Here is a 22,094-nt window from a genome sequence, read left to right on the forward strand (position 1 = left end):
TGAGGGCACGAAGCAAGGGCGCAAGCCCAGCTCGCTCGCGGTTCCTCTCGGCCCCGGATGTGACTATTTGGTTCAGGCGCCTCACGCCGTTCGCCACACGGGATTGGGCGCTGGTGGGTGACGTCATCACAAGGCGCGGAGGAAGGAAGGGGGAAGAGCAGGTAGGAGTCTGGCGCTGGTGGGGTCGTGGCTAGCCTACGTGCTCTGTCCTCTTCTTGGTCCAGTGGTCCAGTGTAGACATTCCTGTTAGATTTTCCTGTGTCAGTCCGGTCTCTGCTTCAGACTTCACCCTAACACATGAAACGTCTTTCCTTGCTAGCCCGTACCTACCTCCTCCGCCTTCGGCTAAGTTGGAACTTCTTTCTTTAGCTTGGGCACCTCAGGTCGTCTTTTCCTGGTTAGACCTTCTCGTTTTCCCTGACTACCGGTACCTATCAAAACGTGTTTCAGTGTATTTTGAAAGTAAGGTCGCTACCTTGGAACTTCCTCCAGCATTTGGATAACCTTAGTAAGTGCTACATTCTTTTGGTCAAAATACAGCCTTTCCCAGACTTCCCTACTAACACCGATTGATTAGGAGGCGGATTAAGGCGGTGTGCTTTTATTTAATTAGACCCGCTAATGAAGAGAATGACGGGGAGAGTGTAATAGATGGCTTCTTGGAAGGGAAAGAACTTAAGCATGATTTGTCTATACTACGTTTTCCTAGCTAAAAAACTTTCCAAAGAATTTTCTGACAACCTTTAAAGATTATTTAGTAAGAGAAAATAGAAACTCATGTGAGCCAGGCTCTCTAATAGGGTCCTTTACGCGGGTTTTTATATAATTCTCAAATATATGAGGTAATATTAAAATAGGGCTCGCAGATTCTTTTAATAGGCAACTCCACTGTCTTGCCTTTACACAGTGAGAAGTCTTACCAGAAATTCCCTTGCTGTGTATAATTAATTTCTTGTTTGCCAGTAAAAATAAAAGAACGGTAATTGCTTGTGTTCCCTTATTCCCAGGTCATTTCCAACATTCTTTGTAACCCAGATTCTTTTCATTCTTTTTTTTAAAGCAGCATTTAATTCATACTTTTTAGTTTATTTATTTATCTTTAGAGGGGAAAGGAAGAACAGAGGGAGAGAAATATCAATGTATGGTTGCCTCTGTGCATCCCCTGCTGGGAACTGGCCTGCAACCCAGGCATGTGCCCTGACTGGGAATCTAACCTAGATCCTTTGGTTCCCAGGCCCGGGCTCAATCCACTGAGCTACACCAGCCAGCGCTCTTTTCATACTTCATAGTGCCAGTGGCACAGCCCTTTAGTCATTTTGGTTGCTCTCCAGCTTTCCACACCAAGACCAACTTTGGAAAACTCAAACATGTGAAGAAAAGTTGACCTAAACTCATTACAGTGTTAGTGACTGTGGTAGTGTAATCTCAGTCTATGCAGTTTTATTCATTTTTCAGCTTTCAACCATAGGACATCTAACTTTTGTCTGGGAAGCGCTTCACTTTAAATCTTTGAGGCTAAGTAGAGTTTGTACATTTGAGAAGGGGACAAGGAACTAGGCAGAATAAACAGCTTTCAAGGCACAGACACTTACAAAGGACAAGTGGGTATTTGGCAGTATGACTGGAGTGAGTGTTTAGAGTAGAGATCATTAAGTAATTACAGATGTTGGCCTTTATCCTGTGTTTTACAGTATAAGTGAGATAGAACCTTTCATACATCCAATCAGACAATTCTGGTGCTAATCTAGTCCAAGACAATGATGTGACTTTTTGTGGCAGAGTACCCACAAGTGGCCCAGGTAGAATTTCAAAATAGGAAGAAATTTTTCTTATCACCTCCTTTTCTTTATACAAATATTTCACTTGCTCATCACTCTCCTGACCATGTCCCATCCCTCCTGTTCAGTGTCATTCTGACTGTTCAGTACTGTCAGTTGTTGCACTCCACCTTTTCTAAAAATACTCTCAAAATACCCCACCTTTCCCCACCCACACTCCATGATCTCATTAGCTGTTAGAAGGAATCTAGTATATAATTAAAGTAATTCACAATAGGATATGATTGTTGTGCTTGACCCTTCAGGCATCTGTGTATGAGAAGTTTGTTGACTTGATACATGAATGTGGGCATGATAGCACTTAACCTACTCCTTTTTCTGGTGGGCTTTCCAATCCCAATAAGAGAAAAACAAGAAATAATGGCTCGACAGCTTACTTCAGAAAGATTGTTTTCATTTAATGCACATTTAATTACATTTTTCCTACTGCCTTTTACCACAACAGTCTGATTATTTAACTATTTGATAGTGGTCTTTGGATGTGTTTCAAGTAATAACAAATTTAAATGTTGCAGACTAAGTAAAGTGATTTGGGGGACTTTGGTTGACTTATGGGCTCAATGCTTTGCATGGTAAATGTTGCGTGACTAAAATCAAGAGCCTCAGTGTATGAATTTCTGGGGGTTCCCCAAGTCTTTAACATTCCCTGTATTAGGTCTCTGTGTTGTCGTTGTTTAAATATATTTTATTGATTATGCCATTACAGTTGTCCCATTCCCCCCTGCACACCTCTCCCCCCCAACATTCCCCCCCTTAGTTCATGTCCATGTGTCCTAAGTTCTTTAGCTTCTACATTTCCCATGCTATTCTTTCCCTCCCCCTGTCTATTTTCTGCCTACCATTTATGCTACTTAGTCTCTGTACCTTTTTCCCCCCTCTCCTCCTCCCACTCCCCTGTTGCTATCCCTCCATATGATCTCCATTTCTGTGGTTCTCTTCCTGTTCTAGTTGTTTGCTTTGTTTTTGTTTTAGGTGTGGTTGTTAATAATTGTGAGTTTGCTGTCATTTTACTATACATGTTTTTTTCTTTTTCTTAGATAAGTCCCTTTAACATTCCATATAATAAGATGTTGGTGATGATGAACTCCTTGAACTGACCTTATCTGAGAAGCACTTTATCTGCCCTTCCATTCTAAATGAAAGCTTTGCTGGATAGAGCAATCTTGGATATAGGTCCTTGCCTTTCATGATTTAGAATACTTCTTTCCAGTCCCTTCTTGCCTGTAAGGTCTCTTTTGAGAAATCAGCTGGTAGTCTAATGGACGCTCTTTTGTGGGTAACTCTCTCCTTTACTCTTGCTGTTTTTAAGATTCTCTCCTTTATTTTAATGTTGGCTAATATAATGATGATGTGCCTTGGTGTGTTCCTTCTTGGGTCCACCTTCTTTGGGACTCTCTGAGCTTCCTGGACTTCCTGGACATCTATTTCCTTTACCAGATTGGGGAAGTTCTCCTTTATTATTTGTTCAAATAAGTTTTCCACTTACTACTATTCCTCTTCCCCTTCTGGTAGCCCAATAATTCAGATGTTGGAATGTTTAAAGATGTCCTGGAGGTTCTTAAGCCTCTCCTCATTGTTTTGAATTCTTGTTTCTTCATTCTTTTCTGTTTGGTTGTTTCTTTCTTCCTCTGGTCCACTCCATTGATTTGAGTCCCAGTTTTCTTTCCATCACTATTGGTTCCCTGTGCATTTTGCTTCATTTCACTTAGTGTAGCCTTCATTTTTTTCATCTAATTTGTGACTGAAATCAACTAGTTCTGTGAGCATCCTGATCACCAGTGCTCTGAACTGTGCATCTGATAGGTTGGCAATCTCTTGGTGGCTTAAAAGTATTGGCTCTGGGGCTTTGAGCTCTTCTTCTGCTTGAGCTCTTTGGTCAGGTCGTGCCTGTTGCACGTGAGAGGCGGAGCCTTAGGTGTTTCTCAGGGTGGGGCAACCCAGTTGCTGGGTTGTAATGCTGTATGTGGGGGAAGGGTCAGAGAACGAACAATGGTGCTTGCTTTGCTCTTTCTCGAATTTCAGTCCCCTCTGCTGCTTCCCATAAGCAAATTGGGTCCTTCTGGTGCTGGTTCCCGGGTGGGTGGGCTAGTGTACATTCTAGGACCCTTTGGGTCTGTCCAGCAAACTCTCCTGTGAGGCTGGGAGTCTCTCCAGGCACTTCAACCCCTGCAAGTTTTTTCAATTGATGCTTTTAGGCTTTATTTCCCAGCGCTGGGGCACCCTGGGTTGCACGATCTGTTTCACTGCCCATTTTTGCCTGGCTTATCTGTGTGGGAATGTGTGGCCAGGGTCAGCCAGCTGCCTTGCGTGCCTCACTGGGTCTGCTTGTTTCCTCCCAGGCCTGGAGTCTGTTGTTAGCCCCATGCTGCCTGCACGTCCTGGTCTGCCAACCACAACTTTTTCCTGCTGCAACCCCTCTTGGGGGGGGGGGGCAACTCCACCCCGCTTACTGGTCTGGATGAATGGTTCTTTGTTGTCGGACTTCTGTACAGTTCAGTTTTCTGTCCGTTCTGGTTGTGTTTTTGTTTCTAAATCTTTGTTGTCCTTAAATTTGGTTGTGCGAGGAGGTACAGTGTTTCCACTTACACATCCATCTTGGCCAGAAGTCTTGTTTTGTTTTGTTTTTAACTAGCTAGGTAGTCAGTAAATATTATCCATGTGATATGGAGATTAGAAGTTTAGTTTTTTGTCTTGTGTTTTTACTCTGGAGCGTAGAGGTTAAGATCTATCTGTCCTTGGTCTTATGAGCAAGAGTTACTACTGGTTGTATTATGGAGAAATTTAGAGGAACCATTCTGTCTATAATCCTTTAATACAAAATCCATTTTTGTATTAAAATCTATTTTGTAATAAAAATCCATCACCTGACCTCATACTTTGCCATGGAGCATAACCAAATGTATTTTTTAAATTGAGCTCTTGCTGGTGTAGCTCAGTGGATTGAGTGCAGGTGGTGAATCAAAGGGTCACCAGTTCTATTCCCAGTCAGGGCACATGACATGCATAACCTGGGGGCCAGGTTGCAGGCCAGGTCCCCAGTGAGGGCCATGTGAGAGGCAACCACACATTGATGTTTTGCTCCCTCTTTCTCCCTTCTTTTCTCTCTAAACATAAGTAAATAAAATTTTAAAAATGATAAATAAAATTGAATTAAACTTTTCCACAAAAGAATTATATTAGGAAGAAAACCTGCTAAAACTTTTGTCTCCCTGTAGCATTTACTTAGGTCACCTGTGAGAAACCCTGATTCATTCTTATCTGAGAGAAAAAGTAAAATCCCAGTAGGAATCCAAAAGCTGTAGAGGGCAGACTTCCAGAATTTAATGTTAATACACCATAGAAAAATTAAAACTCTAACTTAGAAAATAAGTGTTCAGTAATTTAAGGATTTATTACAGTTTTAAACAAAATTATTTATAACTTAAATGGCCTTTTCAATGTCTAATTCAAATTTCATATTTTAAGGTAGGATATTGTCTTTATTATTATATATAAGTTAACAGTCACCACAGACGGTAGTTCCTAAGCCTAAATAATATTACTATCTTTCATTTTTAATTATACTAAGTGTTTTTTCTTTCTTGTTTATCTGGAACATTTGGCAAGAGGCTTCGTTATGGTAGAAAATTCCTTAACTAGTATTTCAACACTTGTCAGCAAACTCAAATCACCCAGGGTTCCCTTTCTTAACTTCCTTCTGAGTCATTTCCTCTCCAAACCTCTCCATTAAAACACTTGTTTCAGTCTCTGTTTAATTAGTTTCATCTGTAATACTAGTTGAGTGGTTCCCCTGAGATTTTTTTAATGTATCTTTGTCTTCCCATTTTGTCATCTTTATGAAAATTGCTTTACCTGATTTTGTGCCATTTCTGTTAACTTTGATTATTAACAGATTAGTGATCTTTTTGCAGTCTAGTGATTTGTGTGTGTGTCTAAAAATAGGAGTGAACAAGCTTTGTATTGGGAATAGAAAATTTAAGCAGATTGCCAGATTATTTTAAATGGTTTTTCAAAACAATATTGGAAATTTAACTCTGTGTCATTGAAGAAAATTAAGGTGTCAAACCCAAAGCTAGTAGAGCACCTATGGCAGTTTTTCACTAGGTATATTCTCTCTTGGTTGGTGAAGTGAAAAACTAAATTTGTCCAGATTTGTTTGCTTCCTTCTGTCTGACCATTTGACCATTAGAGTTGTGTAAATTGCCCAGATCTCCTTTTTCACTTTGTCCATAGGCCAGTGGTGTCAAACTCATTTTCACCCAGGGCCACATCAGCATGGAGGTTGCCTTCAAAGGACTGAATGTAATTTGAGAACTAAATAAATGTACCATAACTACTCCTTAACTGGGGCAAGGAACTCAGTGCTGCTGCCAAGTAGAAACAAGGTGGAGGGAGGGATTTGCCAGTGGGCCTCGTGTTTACCACCTGTGTCATAGGCAGTTAAAGCAGGGAAGTATGTCACAATTCCAGTTTATAGATCTGGGCTGCCTAGTGTATCAGGAATCTAAATTCTATATAAAGTACTACTGTTATGTAAGTGTGAGTAGGTGATAATGTGATTAAAAAATTGTGAGAACATTTAAAAGCAGTGATAAATTATTACTAGCTTTTGGTTGTTTTCTGTACTTTAAAGGATGCTAACACGTAAATGTGTTGTCAAGTGAAATTGTTAGAAAAGGGTTTTTATTGTTTAAGAGTTTGGTATCCCTCTATATTGGGTCCCTGTACAAATCCCAAAGCACTAGGAAACTTTGGGCAAATTATTGAACATTTCTGAAACTCAGTTTTATTATCCGTAAAATGCAATATATACCAATCAGAAGATTTGTTTTGAGAATGAAAGTAAATAACCTACTGATGTAGTCTCTGATGGTAAGGCTTAAGGGTCTGCATTTATATTTATTTTTTAGACTTTATTTCTTTATTTTCAGAGAGACGGGGAGGGAGGGAGAAGGAGAGGAAGAGAAACATCTGTTGGTTGCCTCTTGCAGGTCCCCAAGTGGGGGCCTGGCTTGCAACCCATGCATGTGACCTCACTGGAATTGAACCAGCAACCTTTTGGTTCACAGGCCAGAGCTCAGTCCACTGAGCCATACCAGCCAGAGCAAGAGTCTGCATTTACAGACTAGATGTTTATTGGTGTAGTATAGGTTCTCAAATTCTAGCATGCATCAGAATCATCTGGAGGGCTTGTTAAACACATTACTGAGCCCCAACTCCAGTTCGTGATTCATGGGTCTAAGGGAAGGTCCCACCATTTATATTTCTAACAAATTTCTAGGTGATGCGGATGCTGCTAGTCTGGAGGTGATACTTTGACGACAATTGGTGTAATATATATGGTGTCACTTTGACCAGCCTCATAAAGATGAGGGAAAGGATAATGGTAATATTTGTTGAGCACTCATTATGTATCAGGCACTATATATGTTTTACATATAGTCTTGTTTAATTTTCTCTGATCCTATGAAATGGGTGTTATCAATATCATTGCCATTTTATAGAGAAGGAAAGTGAGTCACAGAGAAGTTCAGTAATTTGCCCAAAGTCACCCAGCTAATAGGTAGTAGAACTATTCAAACCCAGAGACTCTAGCTCCAGAGCATGCTCTAAAACATCATCCTGATAAAAGATATAAGCTGATTGTGCAGCCCTCTCTTAAAAAGAGTTTTTTCTAATTTAAAATAAATATATTTAGTGTTTATTCTTATGTGAACCTCAAATCAAAGGCTGAAGAACCAGGGTTACCCAGGTCCCTGATTGCAAGGGAAGACCATTTCAGCATGTTCCAGCCTGGGGTACCACAACCATGTGTTCAGCTAGGCTTTTGTAGACTTGATCTTCAAATGTCTTTTTTGTTGTTACTGGGTTTTTTAAGATGTGCTTTTAAAAATATTTAAATGAAATATTATTATTGTATTTGTGTCCTACCATCAAGTTCTTAATTAAAACATGACATTATAATGTTTTCTTCCCTCTTCAGAGTTCTCTGGGCCATTATGGCTGTCAAATGGACTAGTGGACATTCTTCTCCTATTCTCTGCCTGAATGCAAGTCCAGAAGGGCTTGTGGCTTCTGGAGCTGAGGGTGGAGATCTCATGGCTTGGAGCAAAGATGGCACTCCACTGGGACACACATTTTTTCAAGGGGCTGATGATGTTACCAGTGTCTTATTCTCTCCCTCCTGCCCCACCAAGCTCTATGCCTCCCATGGAGAAACCATTAGCATACTAGATGTCAGATCTCTCAAAGGTTCCTTGGACCATTTTCATGTGAATGAAGAAGAAATTAATTGCCTTTCATTGAATGAAACTGAAAACCTGCTGGCTTCTGCTGATGACTCTGGTGCAGTCAAAATCTTAGACTTGGAAAATAAGAAAGTTAGCAGATCACTGAAGAGACATTCCAATATCTGTTCTTCTGTAGCTTTTCGGCCTCAGAGACCTCAGAGCCTGGTGTCCTGTGGACTAGATATGCAGGTGATACTTTGCAAAGATTACTTGGGTAATTTCTAGTGGGATTTGCTAAATATATCTTTGAATTTTTTATTCTCTATTTAGCATCATTTATTTATGAACCATAAGCTTTACTTCTAATACATGTTTCATACTCACTTGACAAAGTCTATTAGATTGTATTCACAAAGTAATCATTAATCCTTTAGTCTTCCCTTTTTTTAGATTTTATTTATTTATTTTTAGAGAAAGGGGAAGGAAGAGAGAAAGAGAGTGAAACATCAATGTGTGGTTGCCTTTTGCACACCTCCTACTGGGGACCTGGCCTGCAACCCAGGCATGTGCCCTGACTGGGAAACGAACTGGCAACCCTTTGGTTCACAGTCCTGTGCTCGATCCACTGAGCTACACCAACCAGGACTAGTCTTCCTTTCTTTATGCTTTAATATGTACCTAATACCTGGGAACTAAAATACTTGATTCTAAATATTTGTTTAAATAAAGAGGAATGCTGAAGGCAGAGTTTATCACCCTCTACAAATGCTGGCTTGTTGTTTTTTTTTTTTAAGTTGAAACTGGATATGTTATTTTTACTTTATTGAGTGCATTAATTGAGGTATTGTAGATTGGTGACCAGGATCAGAGCATTAAATTTAAGCTGAGTTTTTAAAGGAGCATCACAAATTAGCTCAAATTCAGAGGAAGGCCATCAAAAGAGTAGGTGTATCTAGAAACCCCATTATGTGGGAAACTGCAGCTGTGTAAGTTTGCGGGGGTGTTTGTTTTTTAAATATAGGTAATATTCTGTAATTTTTTGATTTTTAAATAAATTTTTTATCAAGTCACAAAAATGAGCTCATTTTTGCAATAATTAAAAAGAAAAGTACTTTATAAATTTATTTTTATTTTTTATTTAATGGTTGTTGAAGTACAGTTGTCTCCATTTTATACCCCCTACCCCTATCCCTACCCCAGCCATTCCTGCTTCCCACTGTTGATCCTACCCCTCTTTGGTTTTGTCCATGTGACCCTTATAGATATTCCTGAATACCCTTCCCTCTTTCCCCCCTTTATCCCCTCCCACCTCCCCTGTGGTTGCTGTCTGTTTGTTCTTAATAATTTCAATATCTCTGGTTATATTTTGCTTGCTTGTTTGTTTTGTTGATTAGGTTCCACTTATAGGTGAGAACATATGGTGTTTGTTTTTCACCACCTGGCTTATTTTTCACTTAGCATAATGCTTTCCAGTTCCATCCATGCTCTTGAAGAGGGTAGGAGCTCTTTTCTTTCTGCTGAGTAATATTCCTTTGTGTAAATGTACCATAGTTTTTTTTTTGATCCATTCATTTATTGATGGGCACTTAAGTTGCTTCTAGCACTTGGGTATTGTAAATTGTTCTACTGTGAATATTGGGGTGCATAGGATCTTTTGAATTGGAGTTTCGGGGTTTTTAGGGTATAATCCCAACTGTGGAATTGCTGGATCAAGAGGCAGTTCCATTTTCAGTTTTCTGAAGAAATTCCACACTGTTTTCCATAGTGGCTGTACCAGTCTGCATTTTCACCAACAGTGCACTAGGGTTCCCTTTTCTCCACATCCTCTCCAACACTTGTTATTTGTTGATTTGTTTATGATGGCCATTCAGACTGGTGTGAAGTGGTATCTCATTGTGGTTTTAATTTGCATCTTTCTGATGGCTAGTGATGCTGAGCATGTTTTCATATGTCTCTGGACCCCTTGTATGTCCTCTTTGGAGAAGTGTCTGTTCAAGTCCTTTGCCCATTTTTTAATTGGGTTTTTTGTTTTCCTAGAGTGAAGTCATGTGAGTTCTTTATGTATTTAGGAGATCAAACCCTTGTCTGAGGTATCGTTGGAAAATATGTTTTCCCATATGGTTGGCTCTGTTTTCTTTAGCTGTACAGAAGGTTTTATTTTGATGAGATCACATTAGTTTATTCTTTCCTTTACATCCCTTGCTCTAGGGGACATAACAGTGAAAATATTGCTGCATGAAATATCTGAGATTTTCCTGCCTATGTTCTCCTGTAGGACTTATTGTCACAACTTATATTTAAGTTTTTTATCCACCTTAAATTTATTTTTGTGTATGGTAATCCATACACAGCTTACATTTTTTATGTAAGTTAGTGATCGAGTTTCATTTTTTTGCATGTAGCTGTCCAGTTCTCCCAACATCATTTGTTGAAGAGGCTATTTTTACTACATTTTATGCTTCTGTCTCCTTTGTCAAATATAATTGACTGTAGAGATTTGGGTTTACTTCTGGGCTCTCTGTTCTGTTCCATTGGTCCATGTGTTTGTTCTTATGCCAGTACCAGGCTGTTTTGATCACAGTGTCCTTATAATATAGTTTAATATCAGGTACTGTGATCTCTCCTACTTTGTTCTTCTTTCCCAAAATTGCTGCAGCGATTCTGGGTCGTTTATTGTTTTGTATAAATTTTTGAAATGTTTATTCTATATCTGTGAAATGTGCTATTGATACTTTAATAGGGATTGAGTTGAATCTATAAATTGCTTTGGGTAGTATGGACATTTTGATGATGTTAAGTCTTCCATTCCATGAACATGGTACATGCTTCCATTTGTTTGTGTCTTCTTTAATTGCTTTCTTCACTGTTGTGTAGCTTTCTGAGTACAGGTCTTTTACTTCCTTGGTTAGGTTTATTCCTAGGTATTTTATTTTTCTTGTTGCTATATCAAATGGATTTTTTTCTGATTTCTCTTTCTGATATTTCATTGTTGGGGTACAAAAATGCCTTTGATTTGTGAATACTGACTTTGTATCACACTTTTGCCAAATTTACTTATTAGGTCAAGCAGTTTTGGGGTGGAGTCTATAGGATTTTCTATGTACACTATCATGTCATCTGCAAATAATGACAGTTTTGTTTCCTCCTTTCCAATTTGGATACTTTTTTTTTTCTTGTCTGATTGCTGTGGCTAGGACTTCCAATACTATGTTGAATAAAAGTGGACATCCTTATCTTGTTCCTCTTCTTAGTGGGAAATCTTTTAGTTTTGCCTGTTGTGTATGATGTTGGTTATAGGTCTCGTGTATATGGTCTTTATTATGTTGAGGAATGCTCCCTCTATTCCCACTTTGCTGAGTGTTTTTATCATAAATGGGTGCTGTACCTTATCAAATGCTTTTTCTGCATCTATTAATATGATCGTGTGATTTTTGTCTTTCCCTTTGTTTATGTGATGTGTTAATGTTTATTGACTTGTACCAGGGATACAAATGTTGTACCATCCTTGTATCTCTGGGATGAATTCCACCTAATCATGGTGTATGATCTTTTTAATGTATTGCTTAATGTGGTTTCCCAATATTTTGTTAAGGATTTTAGCATCTATGTTTATCAGTGATATTGGCCTGAAGTTTTCTTTCTTTGTTGTATCTTTGTCTGGTTTTGGGATTAGGATGATGCTGGCTTCATAAAAAGAGTTTTGGAGTCTTCCATCTCCTTGGATTTTTTGGAATAGTCTGTGAAGGATAGGGTTAGCTCTTCCTTAAAAGTTTTGTAAAATTCTCCTGTGAAACCATCTGGTCCTGGGCTGTTGTGTGCCAGGAGTTTTTTTGTTTAATGCTTCAATTTCATCAGCTGTTATTGGTCTGTTCAGGCTTTGTGCTTCTTATTCATTCAGTTTTGGAAGATTATGTTTTTCTAGACATTTGTCTGTTTCACCTAGGTTTTCAAATTTCTTGGTGTATAGTTCTTCATAGTTAATTTCTTACAATCCTTTGTATTTCTGCAGTATCATTTGTAATCTCACCTCTTTTATTTCTGATTTTGTTTATTTGCATCCTATCTCTTTTTTTCTTGATGAATCTGCTTAAAGGCTTGTCAATTTTGTTTATCTTTTCAAGGAACCAGCTTCTGGATTGATTGATCCTTAGAATTGTCCTTTTAGTCTCTATGTCATTTAATTCTTCTCTGGTCTTGGTTATTTCCTTCCTTCTCCTTTCTCTGAGCTGTCTTTGTTGTTGTTCCTCCACTTGTTGTAGATGTACGGTTAGGTTGTTTATTTGAAACATTTCTATCTTTTTAGGTAGGCCTGTATTGCTATGAACTTCCCTCCCAGGACTGCCTTTGCTATGTCTCATAAGTTTTGGACTGTCGTGAGTTCATTTTCATTTGTTTCCAGAAACTTGTATTTCTTCCCTGATCTCATTCTTAAACCATTCATTGTTTAATAGCATGCTATTCAGTCTCCATGAGTTTGAATGTTTTTGAGTTTTTTTCCTTGAGGTTGCTTTCTAGTTTCAGTCCCCTGTGGTCAGAGAAAATGTTTGATATGATTTCAGTTTTCTTGAATTTGTTGAGGCTTATTTTTTGTCCTGTCATGTGGTCTGTCTTTGAAAATATTTCACGTACATTTGAAAAGAATGCATATTTTTCTTCTTTGGGATGGAAGGTTCTATATACGTCAGTTAGGTCCGTCTGATCTAGGACATTGTTCAGTGCTGCAATATCTTAGTTAAAAATTTTTTTGGAAGATTTTTGACAATGGGGTGTTAAAACCCCCACTATAATAGTGCTACAGTCAATATCTTTCTTGAAGCCCTCCAAGATTTTCTTTATGTATTTGGGTGCTCCTATGTTGGGTTCATATATGTTTATAATGTTTATGTCTTCTTGATGGATTCTTCCCTTGAGTATTATGAAGTAACCTTCTGGGTCTCTTTTTATGGCCCTTGTTTTGAAGTCTATTTGATTGGAGCATTTAATCCATTAACATTTAAGGTTATTATTTATAGGTATTTATTCATTTTTCCCCTTTGTCGCCTGTGTTCCTCTCTCCCTCACTCTTTTCCTTCCTCTTCTTATAGTACTCCCTTTATAATATCTTGTAGTGTTGGTTTGCTGGAGATGTATTCTTTCAGCCTTCTTTTGTCTGGGAAACTCCTTATTTCACCTTCCATTTTGAGAGCCTTGCTGGGTAGAGTAATCTTTTTGCAGGCCTCTGGTTTTCATTACTTGGAATATGTCTTGCTATTTTCTCCTGGATTGGAGTATTTCTGTTGAGCAATCAGCTGCTAGCCTTATTATAGCCCCTTTGTATGTTACTTCCTGTTTCCCCCTTGCTGCTTTTAAGATTCTCTCTTTGTCTTTAAAACTTGGCATTTTAATTATGATATGTCTTAGAGTGGGCCTCTTTGGGTTCCTCTTGATTGGAACCCTCTGTGCTTCCTGAACTTGCATGTTTTTTTTCCCTCTCCAGGTTCAGAAAGTTTTCTGTCATTATTTTTTCAAACAGTTTCTACCCCTTGTTCCTTTTCTTCTCCTTCTGGTATTCCTATGATTCGAATGTTGTTGCATTTCATGTCATCTTGGAGTTCCCTTAAGCTGTCTTCATATTTTTTTAGTCTTTTTTCATGTAGCTGCTTTACCCAGGTGTTTCTTTCCACCAAGTCTTCTAGCTCACTAATTTGGTCCTCTGCTTCATCCAGCCTGCTTGTAATCTCTTCTATTGTGTTTTTTCATTCAGAAATTGTAGTTTTCATTTCTTTCCAGTTTTTGTTTATATTTTCTATTTCCTTTTTCATATTGTTGTAGTTCTCACTCAGTTCCTTGTAGTTGTCTGTGAGTTCCTTGATCATCCTTATAACCATTATTTTGAATTCTATTTCTGATAGTTTGCTTACCTCCATTTTATTTAGGTCTTTTAGTGAGAATTCTTTCATTCCTTTTGATTGCAGGTTCATTTTTTTGTCTGCCTATTTTAGGTGGCTCTTTTTGTTTGTTTCTGAGCTACCTGATGTTTCACTTTGCTAACTGTCTTTGTAGGGTGGAATTCTATGGTAGGAATTCTGTGGGATTCAGTGGTGTGGTCTCTTTGATCCCCTTGTCTGGATGCTCTAGGTTTGTCCTTTCTTCTTTTTGTGTGGGGGTTCTCTTGTTGTCCTTGGGTTTTTACCTGTTGGTGGTTCCTTTGTTGGTGGTTCTCTCCTCCAGTGGTATACTGATGTTCACAGCTCCCACCTAATCTTGTGTGTGATCAATGGCAGGGGAAAGGCAAAATGGATTAAGACATTGGGAGAGTGTTCTATGGGAATTAAAGTACCAACAAGTAGAGAAGAGATAGGAGATCCTTTCAATAGGTATACCATTAACTGTGATATTTCACCCAACTAGCCACTTTTTTATAAAAGGTTAAAAAGAGACAAGGCTCTTGTTAGAAGGGAGAAGGATTGTGAACTGAATCCAGAAAATGGAGTGCTTGGGCAAGGTAAGATGATGCGATACAGTGAGAGTAAAGGATAGAAGGCAGGCATAGTGTATGAGAGAATAGTTAACACAACAGTAATAAAGCTCAGGAAGATGGTGAAATGGGGTAAGATCAGGACAGGGTGCTGTGTACTATTTACAATAATACGGGATAACAATTATTGATAGTAACACTGGAACAACAATATGTCAAGAAATACATGATTTGAATAACAAGAATAGAAAGTACACAATCAAGAGTAGTGTTATTATGACATGGATGAAGTGAAAGAAGGAAGATTAAAATACAATATGTAAAAGAGAATAAGGAAAACCAATCAAACAGTGCAATTAAACAAAGAAATAAAAGGGAGAAAACTAAACAGAAAGAGAAATAAAAAATACTAATAATGTGGAACTTGCATTTTATTGTTTGTATTATAAATAAACAATAAAATGCAAGTTCCATAGAATAGCAGAGTGAAATTTGTCTGAGTTTCTCAGCTGTTGGGGTTAGACTTGTACTTCCCCTTTGGATCAATCTCTGGACCTTTCACAGCTCCAGGTCTTATTGTCTCACTTGGGGGAAGGAAAGGGGGGAAGGGTCTCCTGTTGGCTTTAAACCCGCAGAGTGAGTTCCGCTGTTCTTCCTGTATGCCACAGGCAGAAGGGGACTGGGCTTCACTTTTCTCCCTTTCTATGGTTTTGCCAGGATGGGGGCCAGGTCTGGGCAGCAGTATTCATGGTTGCCCAGCCTCCAGTTCAGATCCTTTGTGAGCTGCTGGGCCCCTCTGTCTATCTGTGCCGGGTGGCACCTTTAATCCACTAGTTGTGCCGGCTCCATGGGGTGCCCCTCCTCCTAGCTCTTTTGCTAGCCTGCAGGGAGTGATCGGGGTCAGTCTCCAGGCGAACTGTGGGAATCAGCTGCCCAGTGAACAGCGCTAGTCAGCCTCCTGGCCAGTGGCACAAATCAGCCGCTGGGAGAGCAGTGTGAACCGAAGTTTTGGTTTTCATGAGGGGAAATGTGAAATACGCTTATGCTGGTTTAAATAGAAGTCATAGGGAAGCAGATTTTGGTTTCATAAAAAAAGGGTTTCAGCCCAGGCTGGATGGCTTAGTTGACTAGTCATCCCAATAAACCAAGGTTGTGGGTTTGATCCCCAGTCAGATCACATACAAGAAGCAACTAATGAATGCATAAATAAGTGGAACAACAAATCAAAGTTTATTTCTCTCTTTCCCCTTTCTCTAAAATCAATCAATAACATTTAATAAAGTAAAAGATGCTGAAGAAAAGAAAAAAAGCTTTCAAATAGCTTGAACTTTCTCATAGCAGATGTGCTTCCTCTTGAGAGTAAATCTGGTATAGTGGAGTAAGAATAACTATGGCTTCTTTTTGGTGAGCACTTAGTACTTGCTAATGCTTTACATATATTAGTTTCCATTCTAATTTTACCCTGCTAGATAGTTACTCTTTTTTAGACATGAGGAAACTGAGATTCAAATTTAGTGTTCACACAGCTACCGGAATTGGGATTCAAACCTCAATCTCTGGGGCTCAAAAGCCTATTTTTTTTTTCCTGTGTGATATTTCAAGCAGAATATCATGAAAAATGTGGTGGAAAAGGCTCTTGGTTTGGGAACAGGTGAATTCCAGAAAAAGAACCATTTTATTAAATGACCAATGTGCCCAGCACCCTATTCTAGGCATTTTATCTTTCTCGACTATATACAGTATCTTTTTTCTGAGACTGATTCTGTTAATTGCATTAGAAATTTTGTCTTTCTACCTTCTTGGCCAATCATATTTACCATGCCTCTCTCTTCCCTCCTCACCCTTTTAGAATTTAGAAATAATCAAAATTGGTTTTTGTTGTCACTGTGACTACCATTCTCTCTCTCTCAGGATACTGGCATTTAGTAGGCAGAACCTGGATGTCCTGCAGTGCTTGGATAGTCCCTAGACAATGAAGAATTGTCCTACCAAAAGTGTCTACTTAGAATTATTTTAGGCTTAGTGGGCATAGTGGCTCTATAACTTCACTCATAGGTCTTAAGCCCTTTAAGACCTAAAATTTTGTACCCTAGTGGTGATCATTTATTTGCCTGCTCGGTTGTGCAGAAAGACCTACACAACCAGATGGATATCTGTTTTAAGTAAGCAGATTGTACAGTGTCTCCTTGACTAGTCATTCTTTCATCCTTAATCTATATTAGTTTTTTTTTAATTAAAAAACTTCTTTATTAAATAGTCAGTTATTCATTTTCTTCCTGCAAAGAGGCTATTTTCAGAAAATATTATCTATTCCTTTTTTAAAAAATAAAATTCACCCTAATGGTTTTTGATGTGTTGGAATAAATAATCACCAATTGTACCCCAGATTTTTGGAGCATTCTTCAACAGAGAAAATGCTTAGTTTTGTACCTGCGCTGCCTATGCCTCAGCCAGCTCTACTACAGCATATATATAAAGTCAATTTGAAACAAACTTGATATAAACTATATTAGTTTTCAATCACTGGTTCATTATTTAACTACTAGGCATGGCAGTAAATAATTAGGTGTGCAAAAAAGACCTGTATTTTTCCAATTAGATAAGAAGTGGACATCTAGAATTGACCATTTTGAGTCCAGTTCTAGGCAGGAAGCTTTAGTGGCAGTCAACTGCTGGAGACCAGGATAAGAAATATTTTGTGAAAAGGAATCTTAGGTAATTGCTTGACTGCTAAAAATTGCTAGAAGTTCACTGTAGGTTACCTTCTGCACCGGGTTGTGATAGAACAATAGCAGCTAAGACAACACCCAATGATTTAAAAAAATTATTTCCTGCCCTGGCTGGTGTGGCAAGTCTCACAAACTGAAAGGTCACCAGTTCAGTTCCTGATCAGGGCAGGGCACGTGCCTTGGTTGTGGGCCAGGACTCCCATTGGGGGCCATGTGAAAAAGGCAACCAATCAATGTTTCTCTCCCTTCCCCTCTCTAAAAGTAAGTAAATAAAATCTTTAAAAAGAAAAAAATTATTTCTTTAGTGATGGTAAATTTCTTCCACAATTTACCTTTTAAAATATGATTATCCAGGGTTTTTTTAATTCTTTCACTTATTGATTGATTTTATAGAGGGAGGAAGGACTAGAGAAAGAAAAACACTGACCAGTTGCCTCCTGAGCCTGCAGCCCACGCATGCATGCTGACCAGGAACTGAGCCATCAACCTTTCCATTCACAGAACAACCCTTCAGCCACCTTAGCTACACATTATTCTAAACTTTAAGAATATCCAGCCTGGCCCTGGCTGGTGTAGCTCAGTGGATTGAACACGGGCCTGCGAACCAAAGGGTCACTGGTTCCATCCCAGTCAGGGCACATACCTGGGTTGCAGGCCAGTTCCCAGCAGGGGATGCACCAGAAGCAACCATACATTGATATTTCTCTCCTTCTCTCCTTCCCTTCCCTTCTAAAGATAAATAAATAAAAATTTTAAAAAAAAAGGATATCCAGCCTGTGGTGTCTTTAAGAATGTAATTATAATAGTGGAAAGGAGTTCTTGCCAAGTTAATTTTGAGTTATTTTAGAGCAAATGCATTTCTTTTATCTCAAGGCAGAAATTGAATTAACTGCCACACACAGTAGATATGTTCAACACATCCTTGTCTTTATAGAAATTATTAAAATTAGATCTTTTCATTTAATGAGTTTAAATAACCAGGCAAAGCATACTCTCAGGGATCCTTTTTTCCCCCCTCACCTGATTTGTTCACTGATTTTTAAAGAAAGAAAGAAAGAAAAACATTGATGTGAGAGTGAAACATTAATCACTCGCTTCTTATATGCACTCCAACCTGTGATGGAACCCACAACCTAGGTGTGTGCCCTGACTGGGAATCAAACCCACCTTTTGGGGCACAGTACCATACCCCAACCAATTGAGTGACCTGGCCAGGGCACTCGGGGATCTTTTTATATTTTATTTTATTATTTTATTTTTTTTATTTTTAGAGAGGAGAAGAGAGGAACAGAAACATCGATGTGCAAGAAAAACATTGATCTTTTGCTTCTTGCATGCCCCCAAATGGGGACCTGGCCTGCAACCCAGGCATATGTCCTGACTGGAATTGAACAAGCAACTTTGGTTCACAGACCAGTACTCAGTCCACTGAGTCACATCAGCCAGAGCTGTATCCTTTTTGTAATACTCAGACTGTGTACTCTCCCAAAGGAAGAAGAGAATAATCATCAGTGGCCAATAGTGGTTGCAAGAGTAACACCAAAAGCTGACTTCATGCTCAGGAGAGAACCTGTGCCCGCCTCCTCATGGTTTCAGGTGCTCTATGTTCAGAGAAACTTCTCTAGTAACAAGCTATAGACATGATCCCTGGAAGTATAGTCTTGAGAGTCAGGGATCTTAAGACAAACTGATTTATTAAGGTATTTGAGATTGCTTAGTTTTATATTAAATAGGTACCAATAATATTTATAGTATATGTGAATGTATAGAGAATAACAATAACTACCTGTGTACCCACCACTGAAGTATGGAGTTTTTTTGTAAAAATCTTTGGAAATTTGAAATCATCCTAAGTTTCTATAGCATACATAATTTCCCCTGCCCCCGATATCCCCACTTGAAAATAAATGATTCAGAGGTTTCTTCATGTTTCTGGAGTTTGGAAGATCATTAGTACCAACACTTAAGGATGAGGATGCTAGAAGAGGCCTTTTTTCCCCTTGAAAATCAATCTTTTGTGTAGAAAGAAATGTTCTTGCAGAAGGAAAAATTTGCGTGTGTGTTTATTGTAGGGACAGTGTTACTAATCAGGATCACTTTGATATGATTGCATTCACATCTAAACATTGTCCAGTTATCCACTTTCTTTCCCTTTTATGTTTTATAGGCCCATAACTCCCCAACTCTTGTATTATTTTCCTTCTTTAGCTCTCCTGCTAAGGCTGATGCCACTTGACTAGGTAGTTGAGAAATTGTGAAACACCTTGGAATCTCTGGCAGTTAGAATAAAGAAGTATAAAAAGAATGTCCAGGCAGGAACAATTTTGGAATCTTCAGTACTTGGAAATGATTCTTGAATTGGAAGAATCTGGGATAGTTATTACACATGTAGATGATTTAATTAATACAAAAATCTTGTAAGTTGCCAAAACCACTTTGGGTATAGGTCACTTTTAGATGTCTTAGGAGGACGATAAATATAATACAGGTACTTATGGGGGCTCTGTGAGAAAGTAGTTGGGGGTACCTGCCAATAATTAAGCTAGCAAATTCTGGAATGTTCATTTCTTGTGTTGAGGGTATTTTTAATAGAGATTATTTCCACATCAAGTTTTAATACTCATTCACTTTTGTTATACTTTCTGATATTTATTTTATTTAAATTATTTTAATTTGTTAGTAGTCTGTTGGCTTCACCCAAAAAACAGTAGCTGGTCACTCTGTGTTGCATCCTGTCAAGACCTGGCAGATCCACTCTAGATCTGAGGAGACAGAAGAAAATTTGTGGAGCCATGGGGGTGCTTGACATGTCTTTATTCACCGGTGGGCGAGCCATGCACACTGCAAGCTGTATGTCTCTCTCATGAGAAGCCCCCACTAGAGGCAAAAAAAGCCAGCTTCAAGCCAGAAAATTATATAAAATAGCATAATTCTGCACTTGTGAACCCATTGCATGTCATGGGAACAGTTTATCAGACCCAATCTCAAGGCTGTGAGAACAGTACTTATCAAGCCTATTTAAGGTTATGGGAACACTGCTTTCCTTAGTTACCCACACTCCTGGGTGAGGAAGCCAGACTAACTCCACTTACCCTACACACTCAATTAAGAGTCTTTTCAGGACCTACCCTAGTAGAAGTGAATTGAAAACCAAATTCTTAATAATCAGCAGCAGTAATCTTGCCAATTGAGATCTATGCTTTTGACTATCTAATAAACAGACCTTACTTATCCTTGTGTCCATTTTAAATTGAGTCATAATTCAGGAATAACACTAAATGATAAAATAAAGCTATATATTCTCTCTCTAAAAGTATTAAGAATATTTTCCTGTTTATATTGGATACTACAAGAAGAAAATGAGTCACTAGAATAAAATCAATTCACAAAGCTTATTTCATTTTAATTAGCACTTCATTTAAATAAATGTAGTAGATCCAACATCATGGCAGGGAACAACAAAAAGATATCAAGATATATCAAGATATCAAATTAATCAACAGACATATCTGGAATTTCTTCTCTTTTCCAGAAATGAGAATTTCTTCTCATTTCTTCTCTATTATAATAGGTATTAGCAAAAATGAATTAAACCTCAAGAAACTGGTAAGGTGGTCGTATACGTCAGTTAATAGAATGGGAATTAAATATGGGAAAGAGAGAAGTGGGCTGGAATCATTAGGAAATCCTTCTTGGAGAGAAGGGACTTGAGCTAAGCCCCTAGGATGGGTAATTTGGGTGATAAGGAGAGGAAGGGTAGGCGTTTTTACTTATAACCAGCATAGACTTAAATTAATAAATTTCATAATCTTTTATTTTACTTGCAGAGATGAGCGTAGAATGACCTAAAGAAAACTGGCAACTGCTTAAGAATTTGGGTTACATTTTAATGAGTTTGTTAATCAAAAGTTGTTCAGGATCTTTTTTTCTAAATTCTACCATGCTGCCCATTGGCATTCTAGTTTTAACACCAGGGTAGCATTTCACTGGCATGTTGTAATTTCCTCTAAACTCTTTCTTAATGTTGCTGGAAATATCCTACTAATTAGTAGAAGTGATCCTACTAATCACTCTCAGAATACTTTGATGATTTTATTAGAAGCAGAATAAGCATGGTAGTTGAGCAAGATGGCTTGAACTCTATTTGACTGTGTAACTCCCTTTTATTAAAAGGTGATGCTATGGAACCTTCAGAAAGCTCGGCCACTCTGGATTACCAATTTACAGGAGGATGAAACAGAAGAAATGAAGAGCCCACAATCATCCAGTCAGCTTTTAAACCCTGCTCTAGCTCATTCTGTGTCCGTGGCATCATGTGGCAATATTTTTAGTTGTGGTGCAGAAGATGGTAAGGTTCGAATCTTTAGGGTGATGGGAGTCAAGTGTGAACAAGAACTGGGATTTAAGGGCCACACTTTGGGGGTATCCCAGGTCTGCTTTCTGCCAGAATCTTATTTGCTGCTTACTGGAGGGAATGATGGGAAGATAATGTTGTGGGATATAAGCAGTGAACTTGAGAAAAAAAAGATAAGTCCTAAAAAACAGAAGAGTCCTACAAAACATTCCCACAGGAAGAACACTAAAAGAGCAACTTATACCAAGCAGGGTAAAAACAGTAATACCTCAGTAACAGGCGAAGAACAGGGCGAATTTTTACCAAAGCTAAGTATTGAACATGGAGAAAAAGTGAACTGGCTCTTGAGTACAAAAATAAAGGGTTACCAAAGTATATTAGTAGCTGATCAAACTAGTTGTATATCTGTATATCCCTTAAATGAATTTTAAGTCCAATAAAAAACATTTGAAAAACTGTGCTGAACTTTTTAGGTTTAAAAAAAAT

The 22,094-nt window shown here is 38.4% G+C and overlaps 1 protein-coding gene and 1 pseudogene across 6 annotated transcripts; one reads left to right on the forward strand and one right to left on the reverse strand.

The window, feature by feature from the left end:
- The first annotated feature begins 95 nt into the window (after positions 1–95).
- Positions 96–22,063, forward strand: WDR53 (WD repeat domain 53). 6 transcript variants are annotated; one of them, XM_037147447.2, is made up of 3 exons: positions 112–161; positions 7,822–8,317; positions 21,428–22,063. In XM_037147447.2, the coding sequence occupies exons 2-3, from the start codon at positions 7,838–7,840 to the stop codon at positions 22,037–22,039; spliced, it is 1,092 nt and encodes a 363-aa protein (XP_037003342.2). In that variant the 5' UTR covers positions 112–161; positions 7,822–7,837; the 3' UTR covers positions 22,040–22,063. The 6 variants fall into 6 exon arrangements, with proteins under 6 accessions (XP_037003344.2, XP_037003342.2, XP_037003343.2 ...); XM_037147448.2 differs by lacking the exon at positions 112–161 and adding an exon at positions 169–508; XM_037147449.2 differs by lacking the exon at positions 7,822–8,317 and having other exon boundaries at positions 96–161.
- Positions 18,721–18,917, reverse strand: LOC119050926 (uncharacterized; annotated as a pseudogene).
- Positions 22,064–22,094: the final 31 nt, after the last annotated feature.

Source organism: Artibeus jamaicensis, unplaced genomic scaffold, assembly GCF_021234435.1.
Source record: "Artibeus jamaicensis isolate MK-2021 breed Jamaican fruit bat unplaced genomic scaffold, CSHL_Jam_final contig_793, whole genome shotgun sequence".
NCBI lineage: Eukaryota > Metazoa > Chordata > Mammalia > Chiroptera > Phyllostomidae > Artibeus > Artibeus jamaicensis.

Coding starts and splice junctions, on each gene's coding strand:
- WDR53 (XM_037147447.2), top strand. CDS start 7,838: ATGGCTGTCAAATGGACTAGTGGACATTCTTCTCCTATTCTCTGCCTG. Junction 8,318..21,427: donor CCTGTGGACTAGATATGCAG/GTGATACTTTGC, acceptor TTTTATTAAAAG/GTGATGCTATGGAACCTTCA.